The sequence below is a fragment of the Seriola aureovittata genome, chromosome 13 (assembly GCF_021018895.1).
Source record: "Seriola aureovittata isolate HTS-2021-v1 ecotype China chromosome 13, ASM2101889v1, whole genome shotgun sequence".
Taxonomy (NCBI): Eukaryota; Metazoa; Chordata; class Actinopteri; order Carangiformes; family Carangidae; genus Seriola; species Seriola aureovittata.
Window position 1 is genome coordinate 5294595 of NC_079376.1, and position 14024 is coordinate 5308618.

At 43.7% G+C, this 14024-nt stretch overlaps 1 protein-coding gene across 1 annotated transcript in view; it reads right to left on the reverse strand.

Annotated features, from left to right (window-relative positions):
* Window positions 1-2328: 2328 nt before the first annotated feature.
* Window positions 2329-14024, reverse strand: part of kcnh5b (potassium voltage-gated channel, subfamily H (eag-related), member 5b) — a 134822-nt gene continuing 123126 nt past the window's right edge. Inside the window, exon 13 of the mRNA XM_056394309.1 lies at window positions 2329-11189. Coding sequence (XP_056250284.1) covers window positions 10095-11189 — 1095 coding nt within the window. The 3' untranslated portion in view covers window positions 2329-10094. The remainder of the gene's footprint in view (window positions 11190-14024) is intronic.

Consider the following 14024-nt stretch of genomic DNA (forward strand, 5'->3'; position numbering starts at 1 on the left):
ATGCTAACGGGAGTGTATGCTTGCCACACTTATTAAACCAGCTTGCACCGAAGTCTCTGCTCCACACACGGCCCACCACAGGGGAGTCAGACGCTGCCAAGATGGCGACAGCGGAGCAGCTCCCTCTGAGCAGCTCCACTCTGAGCTTCAAAAATGCTTGCAGAGACTATGTCCATCTTTATACACAGTCTATGTTTCAGACCACTTAGATAATGGATTTTACTCAATAATTTTACCCAAATGTACCATATATAGTATTTTAGATTTTGCAATCACGCCTTCAAGGGAAGTTGTGACATGGTTTTGGTTTGAAAAGAGCTATAAAACGCTGAGTGAAACTGCCTGTAAAGCTGAAGTAATACCTACATATCATGAATGACACTAAAAAGGAAGAATTCTGGAGTAAATGAGCTTCAAAAGCGCCGTGCAGCTTCAAACTGCAGCAACTCAGAGCTGTAAATTATGTGAGAAAGCCTTTCCCACTTTCACTTTTCACCTGCAGCAATTAAATATGTTTTCCAAGAGAATCCACTGGCACACCCTGACCTGACGGGTGACGATTTGAGTAAAAAGAGCGCACCTCACTCCTCCTCCTATGTTCAGCAGCAGCGAGGAGACGCTAATGGGGATAAGCATCTGCTCTGTCTTGGCAATAAAACGAGGCTCAGCTTTAACTTCTGGAGACAGCGGAGGCTTCGTGTGTCCAGGCAGAGCCGCAGGTGGGGTCTGGCTGGAGCTGCAGCAGAGTCTTGACAGGCAAATTTCTCCTGTTTGTTTCCTTTGGCTGGTCATCAGCGCCCACCATCCTAGGGAAAGTAACCGTGATAATTCTGTCTGCCGGTAACTGGCCGCAGAGATTCAGAGCCTTTTACACCGCAAATGGTTCCGGATGTCAGAGAAATGCTGGGTTGGATTAGTTGGACAGATTAATGGATGGAAAGGCAGGCAGATAAATAACTACACCGATAAAAAAAAAAGAAAAGTGGCATCAACCTTCTTTTGAAAGCTGAAGTAACACAAATCACAGCAGTGACTGTAAACACCTCAGAACTGTCAAAGTAGCGTAAAGAGATTCTGTGGTGTTAAACTGGGACTAAAGATGATTTCATATTACACTGATCCTCTTAGAAAGCAGCAGCCAGGAGCCTGTAAAATGAATCCTGGTCACAAAGACAGAGAGAAACAGAAAAATGATATTGAGGGAGGAAAAGGAAGAACCCGAAAACAATGAATTGCCAAAGGTGCTTTAAAAGGTTAAGGTCCTGCAGGACAGAACGAAAAGTACAAGACTTTTCAAACTCTTTATGTGACTCCTGACACAGCGGTTAGTGTAATAAGAAGAGGGACCTGCAGAGAAACCTTCAGGAGTAAGTGAATAAACTCAGTCTTTCCCCTTTAGTGCAGTTATTTCTGTTTTTTTTTTTACATGAACTGCAGCAGTGTGGCTTTCTGTGCAATTACAAAGCTGGAGGGTACATCTGCATGATGCACTCCTCTGACCTGAGTTTCACCCAACCAGCAGTGAGGCAAGACAGTTTATTCATATGCAACTATTTTGTGCTAATGACTCACATTTGAGGGTAGTGTTTCTCTCATTTATATCTGATATGTGACAAGAAGCACCAACTAGACACTGTTTATATGTATTATTTATACACATTACATTCAGTGGGGTCCACATGTGTATTTCAGTCTATGTAAGAGGTCGCAAAGCAGAATGATCTTTAACAGTTTGTGGTATTTTATAAATGTAAATGTGTTGGGTTTTATTTTTAATTAAGTAAGATCTTATTTTGAAAAGTAACTAATTATAGCTGACAAGTAAATGTAGAGGTAGAAAAAGTTAATATAAGTAGCATAAAATGGAAATACAGTGAATAAAGTAAAGTACCACCACCATACTTTCCACAACTGTAAATGACCTTGATTGTGCTTGTTTGTCCTTTACGATGTTGTTCAATATTTAACAGCTACAAACCAGTTTTATTCAGGATAACAACACTGAAGTAAATTGGTAAAATTCCCAGATTTTCAGGGAAACTGAAACTGAATTTGTGTCTTGTGTCATGAAAATGTGACTTTGTTTTGTGGATGTTGTTTTGTTTTTTACTCACAAGTCACCACAGCTCGTAAGGACAGAGGGAGTAAGGTGGGTGGAAGTGAAGAGCCGTCCTGCAGCAGTGAAGGTTCTCTCCGTGTCGTTTCAGCTCCTGGGTGCTGCCAATACTGATCAATAAACTCGATTGATTACTTAATGCCCCTTTCGGAAACTGAGTGCAGAGGCAGAGGTTTCTAAAAACGGAGACAAAGACAGACAGGAGGCGCAGAGAGAGTATCCCAGACGGCTGTTTATTATTCTGACACTACAGTTTAGGTGCAACTGTAAAACAATACATGAGTCAGTGTGGGATTTCAGTGCTGCTCCAAACCATTGCTTTAACAAAAACAGTAGAAATTGAGAACATTCCAGTAGAAAAAAGAGAAGAGCTTTTCCGAAAGGGCCCCGTTCATTAAAATCATCCAGTTTCATGACCAAATCTGAACCAAAGCTGAGACTGATGAAAAATTAATCCTGGTGAGAAAATCCTGCAGGTTGCGTCAATTTGCAGAGATAAGTGAAACAATAAAAAAAATTCTATCACTACCCAGGAAATGACTTCCATTCCTTGTAGTGTCATCTTCAATACAATTTTGCAGAATCGAATCAAGCCAAAGGATAATTTTAATAAATGAAGCCCCCTCGGCCGTGCCTGCCTGTCCCCAGAGAGGTGGATTCATGGTGTCAGTCAGTCGGCACGCCGCAGACAGACTGTACATCATCAGCATGCTGAGGAGGAGAGAGTGAGGGAGATCAAAGAGAGGGGAAGAGGACAAAGAGAGAAGAGGATCAGAGGGGTGAAGGTGGAGGATAGAGAGGAGGCCTTAGAAAGAGGGCGGAGGTGTTTTTCAAAGAGAGATGAGACAGAAGAGAACCTCCTACTAGTTTCAAGACGGAAAGTGAACAACAGAGAGAAAGAAAAGGAGAGAGAGAGAGAGAGAGAGGACTCCTCAGAAAGTATAAAGGGGAGACTTTTCTCTAAATGTAAAGAAAAAACATCGGCACTCCCAGAGAAAATGCTGGGAGAGCAGAGTGAGGACCGGGCTGGGGAGGAGGGTTGTTGTACATTCAAGTGGCAAAGCTGAAAAAGCCTGTGCTGAAAAGTAAGTGTGTGTATGTATGTGTGTATGTGTAAGTGTGTGTGTGTGTGTGTGTATGTATGTGTGTATGTGTGTGTGTGTGTGTGTGTGTGTGTGTGTGTGTGTGTGTGTGTGTGTGTGTGTGTGTGTGTGTAGGGCTCAGATCACAGGAGGAGTTGCCCTTCATTCTCTTGTCAAATTAATAAAAAAAGAGGAGGAGCTCTCAGCTGCTCGTGGCTCCTCACGTGACCCGACAAGCCGCAAAAGTTTCCGGCAATTTCAGTGACAGGAAAACTCTGAAGCCATCGGAGGAGTCCCCCGTCCTGCACCTCAGACTGCTGAGCGAGTATTTCTCTAGACTGGTAGATTTGAAAAGGAGAGTCACTGTACAGCTAATCTCACATTGTGGATTGTGGCCAAATCTTGCACGGCACTAAATCTCCAGATGAGTCAGAGCAGCTTCCGAAGGCTGCGTCCGTCACAATACTGCAGCGAATGTTGTAACGTACGGAGGCTGGATGGCACCACCGGAGTGAATACACTTTAATTAATAACATTTAAATAATGTATTGTAAAACATGAAGTAAAAATGTATAAGATTTATAGATCTGTCTTTAAATGATAAATGAATAATTGAGAAGCTCGGATTGAGCTGTGAACACAGTAGCTGGCACAGCTGGAGCTCCAGATGTTGCTTTAGGTTGGATGCTGCATCCACATCTTTAAATTAAAGCAAACTGTATATATTAAAGCAGCAAATGATGTAATTTGAAAGGTGGACATACTGGTAAATAGAATCACAAACTTTTTTAAATGTAACTTTAAACTTTATTGTTCTATAATGCATCATTTAAATTACATTTTAATTCACTCACTTCTATTAGCTTTTTAAAATTTGATCAATTTTGATTAAAAACAAACCAACTGTGAAACTATCATATTATTCCAGTGGTACACTTCCTTACAGCTGACAGTTTCTTTCTTGAATGTTACACTTAACAAAATGCAAATGGTAATCTAAAATGTTCAAATCTTACCCAACACTAGAGTTCCAAGTCTTCCAGTGTCCCTTCTGAAGACTTAGAGCTGAACTAAAGAACTAAAGAAGAGCAGCGAGGATGCAGAGAAAACTTCTTAGATGGCTTCATCTGTTAGAGAGTTGCAGACTCTCGGGTTAAACATGTTACTTTTACTTTTTCCAGAAAACTAGAATTTCTTTCATCAATGAACTTGACTTAAAGAAAAATTTCTGACTAGATCCATGTAATCAGATATCAGTATATCCTTCTTTATTCTTTTAATAAATCTTTGTTAGATATGATATATAGTTTTTGTAAAATAGTAAAAATAAAGATAATATCTCTCTTTGCTGGTCTGAGGTTCTGACGGCGTGCAGCCGCTCTGGTGAAGATTTGCTCCAGTTATTTGTGATTTGCGGGAGCAGTTAGGGGGACGCTCCAATCTACATTCACGTTTCTGTGGAAGCCAACATGCTTTTCTTCTGTCTTTGACGGATTTTGCTCTCTGCTCTGTTGATATCTACTCTTACATTTTTCAGACTGTAGATTCTGGGAGAATCCCGGTGTATACCTGACACATTCTTCAGATGCATGCTTTGTTTCTGAAATGCCATTCAAGGAAAATTTTTTTCCTTCATAACGTTGAAAGATCATAGAATCAATTTGATAATTTCCATGTTTTAAAAGATTTACAATTGCAGAAAACGAAACAAAACAACCAGATCCCCACATCCCGTATTGTAGCTTCTGTTTCTGTTTCAGTGCAGTTCAGCTCCATCATGATATGAGCTCAGTACCAGCTGCATCGTCAGGCCACCAGCAGCATGAATCAAACGAACATCTGCAGATATCTTTAAAAGGAAAAATCCATCTCAGATAATCTTTTCAGGTCTAGAGAGACACATAAATCTCTAATGTTTGGTGCATCAGTGATTTCCTGGTTTCCCAAAAAGCTTTTTAACGTCTCTCAGAGAACAGTCTCTGTCGCTGAGTGACAGAGAGCCAAGTGTGTTGTGCCCAGTTGGTCAAACTACAAAAACATCATTGAAGTGGGGCACAATACTTCACTGCACACTTCCATCTGCAGATCCTCACAGATACAGGCTGCCACTGCTACTATGGACCAACTTGTCTGTGATAGAGGTCTCATAAAACCTGATGTGAGATATAAGATGGGAAGAATTATTGTTTCAAACTCAACTGGAAATACAGTAAAAACATGCACACCCGCCATCGTCAACCACAGGAGGGATCATCGTCAAGCTTGCTGGAGCGTAGAAGTCTTCACAGGTTAAACATTTTGGCCCTGATCCATAACAGACCCACGAAGAACGTACCCGAATCCATCGTGCATAAATAACTTTCAAACACGAGACCCAGTCTGAAACACGCAAAGATAATTAGAGCAGATCTAAGAAAGAGAATTCCAACACTGTAAGTAACATGTAAGTCCACCAATCTGGTCGAAAAGGGTAGTAATACATGTAATTTTCCTTATATGAATACCACATAAACATATTCATCACTCCTGTGATGATGCATCATGTCACACGTGACCCCCCCCCCAACTGTTAATGAATATAATTGGCCTTGGTTACTTGTAAAGACCTCTACCTCAAGTTTCATGCAATTTAAATGAGGGAAGAGAGGACATTTCTATATTACTCATGACTGTGAGAAACTATTGTTTGTATCACAATAAATCCAGTAATGATCTTAATTCAGTATTTCTGTTTTAGTCTGTTTAGCTTGTCTAAGTTTGACCAGAGGGGGGCGCCACAGGGAAAATCCATGAAATCGAAAAGTGGCCATTTTAAGATGCTAACAGTTAGCATGTTAGCTATTTAATATGAACATGTTGATATTTAGCGTTGACTACCTGACTGGACTTTGGTCATTGGTTTCAGAGATCTCCTGTCAAGAACTCAAGTGTTGCAGGAGTTGGAAAAAGAAAAGCACCTTGACCTGTTGGTGACGCTGCGAGTCAATACAACCTGTACAAGCTTGAACTGGTCCAGAGTGCTGCAGCAAGACTTCTCACAAGATACAACTGAAGAACGCACATAACCCCAAATCTTGGCATCCCTACACTGGCTACCTGTAACTATGTTTTAGAATGGATTGACTCTTAGGACATGTATGGGATTGATTGGCCCCTGTCTATATCTCCGACCTGCCAACCCCATACAAGCCTGAGTGCAGCCTGAGATCCGGTCTGACCGGTGAGACTGGACTTCTGGAGTCATGACCCCTCAACTCTGGACCAGCCTGCTGGAGGAGATCAGACAGACCAGCTCTGTTTTTGTTTGAACACCTCTTATTAAATACACATTATTTTAGAATTACACTATCTTAGTGCAATTCTGTTTATGTTACTGTATGATCTTTGTCCTATTCATCTATTTTACTTGTATCTGGTGTTTCTTGGTTTATGTCTCTGTAAAGCACTTCTTTTTGGAAAAGTGCTGTAAAAAATAAAGTTATAACATGAAAACTCATCAAAGTCGTTAGGATTCATCCACTGGGGAAAAAGTTTCAGCTCATCTTGATTTTAACTTATCACTTGGTAGCTTTAGGTCTCAGGGTTAGTTGGTGGATATAAATAACTGATATCTGATCTTATGTACACAAGCAAACAAACCCTCAATCCCTCCAATAGATATATTTGCAGTAATTACCTTTATCCTGGCGCTTATAGACAAAATAAACTGATCAGAAACGGCCTCTTTTGAACTGTAAGAGAATCAAGTGTTGCATAGCTTTGCACGATATTCGCTATAAGTGACATGTTAGAAGATATGAAGCATACTGGTATGTGCTGCTCTACACAGGTACAGTGGTAGCCATCATCAAAGCCTTCCAGTAAATCAACTTCTGCATCAATCCAAACTGCCTGAAACTGCTGCTGAGGTGCCACTGAGCAAGGCACTTACCCCTGATCCTTGCAGGGGATCTGCTCAGGGGCCGACAGCAGAGCGAACGAGGGGCTGCGCCGATTGTGAGCGTGAAGCAGGTTGGTGCAGAAAACAGAGCTGCGTGCACAGGACGAAAATCCCATTTAAATAAAACTATTGTCATTTGCAGAGGAGAAGCCATTAAAACAGTTTCCTCTCCAAAATGTTCCAAAGCAAAAACCTGATTAGCATACAGTGACAGAAATCTCGTTTAAACTCGTCTTCATCTGCTGTGATTTTATGCTAATTAAAATTACAAAGTAATAATCCTCATTTTCCAGTCTGCTGGCAGCAGAGAGACACAAATCAGCATGTCTAACATCATGATCGGCCTCAACCAGGATGCAAAACAGATGCTTAAATTTCGGGGCAGCGTGTGGTTTGGTGGAAAGTTGGTGGAAAGCCAGGAAAATGTAAATGACAATGTTTTGTTTTAATTTACACTTTTTTTTCCAGAGTGAAAAACTACACAAAGAGACTGTGTTCACTTGCAGTGGCGATCATTAAAAATAGGCTTTTAAAATTTCAGATGCACTGACATTTACCTCATCGGTTCTTTTTCATGCACACATATCTACGCTGAGAAGTATTCGTCTTCTGAAATGGCTGCTTCTTCAGACTCGATCATCAAAATGCCTTCATGCCTTCAAAGCAGATATGTCAGACAACACATCAAACATTAATCAATCACAACGTGAGGTTTTTGGTGAGCATGAGGGGCCAGGAATGACACATTACTAGGTTTCAAATAAAGTACCTCTCACATCCTTTCCTTCCCGTGCCTTCCTGATGTCAGAACTGGGGGGGACTGTGCATCGTCACGCAGGACATCGTAGATCCTGTGAAACTACTTCAATGTTCCATCATGGCCACCATGTGAAGTGCTGACACAGTTACATATACCAGTTCTCTTTTCTGCAACCATATTTCTGTCGGATGGGCCACGCTGTGGACTCTGATCCTTTGATCCTCTCTCTGTACAAACACCGTGCAGTGGCATCAAAATCAGCCAAGTCCAACAATATCCAACAAAACCAGCACACTTCAACTGAGACAGTCAAACCCAGTGTTTAGCAATGCAACCACCCTGCGCACCCTGGTGGCCTTGGGGTTTGACGTGCTGACTGTGATCTGCAACATCCTTGTCAGACTCTGATGAGGGCCCTTTTCTCCCTCCTCATGTTCTGTTGCAGCTCAACTGTTGACTGTGTTATAAAAGCATAAAATCCAACCAGCTGTTTGGTGATCCGAGAGCTAATGGCCTCCAATATGGCCACCAGAAGGTGTGTTACATGACCTGAACCCTCTCAGTCACATCTGACTGCTGATGTATTTTCTGTCACATCAGCTCGTTTTCTGCCACCTGTCTGTTCACTCCACACTGTGGGTAAAGTTATGAAGCAGGAATGACCTAAATCTACCAACTGAGGCTTTCATGATGGCTACTGTACATCTGTGTTCTTCTTGTTCTGCCTTATTAAATATGATCATGTGTATGAGCGTCACGGGACGAGTGCTGCTGAACTGCAGGGCGAGGAGGGACAGCGTCTGAGTCTCACAAGACCTGAAAAGCCCACTGATCTGACTTCTGTGGAGCACAAGTCTCCCCGGGCCGACAGGCTTCACATCAAGAGACGCCGTCACACTGTGCACGTGTACGCATGTGTATATGTATGCACACACACACACACACGTATATGTGCTGGAGCATAAAACTACTCCTTTGCATGCGGATGTAGAAAACTGATATCATCATAAAAAGTACAGTATTCCATTTTTTTATTACTCGAGCTTTTGGCGGCGAAGCTGCGGTCCCTAAAGGAATTGAGAGCGGGCCTCAGTGAGACGCTCGCTTGTTAAGACTGCCGTGTGTGGTGGTGGTGGTGGTGCTGGGGCTGCGGGATTACATGTCACTGTGCTGAGTGGACTTTTGTGTGAACTAAACTCCGTGTTATTTCCCCAAAGCTTTCTCGTCATCCCAGCTTTACCCAAAGTGCGTTCTGCCATCCCTGATTCATGCAGAGGAATGGAACAAAAAAAATAATCATTCACCGACATGATAACAAAGGTATTAATATTCAGAATATTCTAGCGGCGTACCCGAGCAATGCATAGACACAAGGAGGATTCTAACAAAATAAACATTTAAGGGTTTACCGGAAGTCAAAATGAGGCCAAGGACATTTCAGTAATCAAAAATAGAAATTATTATAAGAAGCAAAATCACTAACAAATATAAAAAAGATTTACCTCAAACCAGGAAGTTCCCTCCCTGTGTTTAGGGATGCTGCTTCTTCACATATGGCAATCTGTGTTCTTGGAGGGCGAGGAGGTGAGAGCAGAATCAAACTTCTATTTCATCTCACAGGCAAAGAAGAAAAAAAACAAAAAAAACAAAAAAACAAACTTCATCCCGTTCAATTTCTCTATTCATAAATAATCCATGCACAATCCCTTTGCCAGTAAACCCTTTTTGTTATTTAATGTTTATAGTGCTACCAGTATGCAAACCCTGAATGTCCACATAGTAAATTATCAATGAAAAATATTCATATGTACAGTGTAGCTCAATAAAATGTCTCTTTAAATTCCATTTGCATGCAGTCAACTGCATAATATACAGGCAATAAGTACGTTCGGTTGTTGTTTCTTTGGCAGGCCAGAATCCAGCTGGACATGCATAGAGAGGTATGTACAATCAAAAAAACGGGATCCAGGTCACTGTGGAGCGAGGACTCTCACATGACCTGGAGGTAAAAGTCTGTGTGCAAATGTTAAAGAAGCCAGTTTTCTTTTATAATCTCAGAGAATTGAGACCAGTGGTGTAACTGAATCTGACAGAGCGATCGTAACCTTGAATTGATAATCGTGATCATAGTAGAACAATGTGCCATGTGATCACTGTGGCTCCAGGACACTCTCTACACCACTGGTTTAGCTCTCTTCAGAGCCCCTCATCCTTCTCTGAGTCTGGAGAAACAGGCCTGGAAACGGTGAAAATGTCCTGACGTTGTATTTTGGTTTTAGGGGTGGTGGAGGCGGACGGCAGCCCCGTGGACGGCCGCCTCTTGTCTGACAGCAGTTTGATAATTTCAGCTACCTGACTCTCCAGGGCGCCCAGACGGCCTCCCAGAGTCTGGATGTCCTCCCGGAGCTCCAGCCGGGTCTCGTGCAGCGCGGCCTGCAGGGCCTGCTCCGGGATGGGGCAGAAAGGGTGAGGAGACCCCGCTCCTCCGGGGAGAGGGCTGTGGAGGAGGGGGGTGACCGCGGCGGGGGTCCGCGCCTCCCCCGCCCGGTCGATCCGCAGCTCACTCTTGGTGATGCCGCTGTCGCAGGAGTCTGTCTTGCGGAGGGGGTTGTTGCTGGACACCCCGCCCTCCTCTATATCCCCACTACGCCCTGCTTCCTGACCTTTACCCTCCTGAGAGAGCATCTCCACGGAAACGGCCTTAACGTTGTTGTTCATCCCCTCCTTCCTGGCCTCCACTGGGGCCATGTTATTTTTCAGGCGCATCCAGCCGCTGGCCTTGGGGGGCGGCTTCCCCAGGGCAGGGCTCGTGCTGACCTTGAGCCTGACAGTCTGTTCACCTCCCGCTCCAGCAGAACTGGGCTGCAGCTCCAAGATATCGCAGTTGTTCTGCTTGGCAGGAGGCTCGCTGGGATGGCTGTACGCCAGGGAGCTCTGCATGGGCGTGACCTGAGACACGGTCAGCACGCTGCTGCTGGGCGGGGCCCCGTTCTGCATGGAGCAGTGGGGCCGCTGGAGGCTGAGCGGCAGAGAGTGCTGCAGGCTGGAGTGGCCGAGCTGCAGGCTTTGGGGGTGCAGGTGCTGGTGCTGCTCCACCTGCAGCTGGTTCTTCTCCAGGTCCAGCTGCGAGGCGGCAGACGCTCCCTGGTTGCGGAGCTCCTTCTGCTGCTTGAACTTCTGGAAAAGCTTCCGGACCGGATGGTCCTGCGGGATGGTGAGCTGCACCTCGTTCTTCGCTCGCTGCCTCTCCTCTTCCTCCTTCTTCACCTCACTGATCTTGCGGAAAATTATCTGCAGGGGAAACATGCAAAGAAAAAAAAGCAGCACACTGCTTATCAGAGCACTTATCATTTCATATGAATACTATGAATAATAATTCTCTCCCCGCCGGCCGTTGCACATTAATCATTGGAGATAAAACCTTTTTCTACAACAATGACAGAAAAGAGGAAGATTTATTATTATGGAAATCTGTCAGTCTGTCTTAACCTTTTCACTTGAGTATATTCACGTCACATTTTCTCTGCAGTGCACTCAGGTACTGCAAAGTGTAGCCGGCTTCTGGAGATCCGTGTTAAATTATCCATCAGCGCTCCTACACCTCCCCCTGTATTATTCAGCCTCAGTCTGGCGCCAGCCTCTCTCCTGGCTCCCCTTACACACTAATTACATTGGGAATGACAGAAATCCCTGGAAGGCAGGCAGCCAGCCATCCAACTGGCGATTTAAGCATTATTATTGGTTAAAATGATAAAGCTCCCGATAGATGGCAACCTGAGTCGATCTTTGAGTTAAAGATGGAAGCGAGGGGAGTCGCCCACCTTGCTGTCCGTCCATAATCTACCCAACCAAGCGCTTTTACCTCCGAAACTCCCTCCTCTCATCCACCTATACTTCCTGCTCCTCCAACCACTGCTGCTGAGAGCCCTCTGAGCCAAACCAAGCAAAGACTGCTCTGAGCTGCAGGAGAACATATGAGGAGGGGGAGACAGAGACGCCCTGTCAATCATTTCAAAACTCCACAGCTTCCTGGAGGCATAACCTGGAAGATTAGCACTTTTAATTAAATTAACTCTGACAGGTAAAGTGTGATTTCAGAAAAAAGTAAATGAAAAGTTATCACTGGTGTTTTTTTTTTTTTACTCATATCTTTCTAAAAAGAACAAAGATTCTACTGTCTTTGTGTATAGATCAAAACAAGACTGTCACAGCTGAGCTGCTGATGCTGATGTGACAGGATCAAATCTGATGAACCTCCATGAACTAACTTCACTTTCCATTAACTTCAGCAACTACCGTCGCTGCCTGTTGATCTGTCAAGAAATAATGTGTCAGACCCAAGTATCTTTGACACTTCTGATTCATATAAGTGCATCCAAACACTTCAGTGGAGAGCATATGGATCTGAAACAGGGTAAATTACCCATGAATATCAGTGTGTAAGCAGTTATTCGTGTAGTCAGTCACATATACAGCACACAGGATATTTTCTGAAAGCTGTCCAGTAAAGCCAAAGTCTGACATACAGCTTAACAGATTTATCTCCCATCGCATGGACTGAGGTGAAAGAGCTGAAAACATCAAGCGTCAGTTACGGTGAAAAGAAAATGCTGAAAGTGAAGTGTCACTTGAAGTGAAAGTGATCAAACGAAGTGAAGTGTTATATGGACTAAATGTATCTTTAACTACTCAGTCATTCTACAGGTTAAAAACAGTAAGGTGGAGGTCCTGGCTCAGACTGTTCAACCACAAGATCCTGGGTTTGAGTCCAGTCTGGAAACTTTGTCACCTGTGACTTTTCTGTCGACTAAATGAGCAGCTCATTCTCTGCTCACAGAAAAAATTCTGCTAAATCCTACGATGTCTAGATTTGGGACAATTCTGTTTGCATTTTATCGGTAATAAGGACAGAAACAGTCCAGTGACAGCTCATCGTTCTGCTCAGAACAAGGCTGTCAATCTCCTGACAAAACCTGTGACAGTGAAGTGAAGTGACATCTGCTGTAGAACCAGGACGACTGCCCACACAGTTCATTTGCCATGTTCACACAAACACAGACTAAACAGATATTTCAACTTATGTGGTCCAGCGTTTTGGTCCCCACAAAGTTGTGGGACAGATGCAAACAGATGTGGATCCATGTTGTGCAAACTGAAGCAGACAAATGAAAAGTTCAAACCTCTTCTGACTCCACTTCATTAATGTACAAACAACTGACCAGGAGCCTTTTCACCCCTGAACCTCATGTCTACTGTGACCACTCAGACTTGAGTTTGTAGATATAAAATGAAACCGTACTACATGATAAGACTGTTGACACTGCATGACTGCGAAACCCTGGAGTTCTTTTTACATCCAGTACAAAAATCTTTCATTTTAAGTTTTACTTTCTACAATATCTGCACAGCTGCTCTGCCTTCCTATCACTCTCTTGTGTTTCCACTGTGTTCCCCTTCCTGGTGTTTCCCGCTTGTTCCTGGTTTGTCCGTCTCTGTATATTTGTGTGTGTCTGGATGTGCTAGGTGTTGCTTTCTGGTTCCAGCTCCCACCAATTCTCCTGTGCACCTGCACCTGATCACCTTGTCATCTTAACAAGCTGCTGCAGGATAAATCCCTCCACTCATCCCCAGATTGTCCATTCACCTTTCTCTGCCTGCCCTTGTGTGCATCTGCCTCACCCAGCACACTCAGCCTCAACTTAAGTACCTGTACACCGCCTGCCCAGCCGCCTTCGAGCACCTTGGCCAGGTCCTGTCCCGCTCCCCCAGCCCAGTCCCCCCTTCACCTTTACTTTGATAGTAAATCATTCCTGTGAGCTGTGAACTCCCTGTCCTGAGTTCTGTGTTTGGGTTAAACAGAAAGATTTTTTTTTTAATATAGCAGAAGCTCTGGTTTACAAACTTCTAACACCATCAGCACAAAGACATGCTGATGCTTTCCTCAACTGAAAAGAAACTTTTCTGTGACTGTAATTTACTCAGATCCATTACTCTAAAGACTTTGGCTGCCGGTCAGAGTTTTTAAAGACCACAGTAAATGGTTTGGCACAGGCAGCGCTACACATCTCTAAAGCTCCTCACAATGAGCGCTCTGACCTCGTGGCATTGGGTTGAGTGGCCTGACTC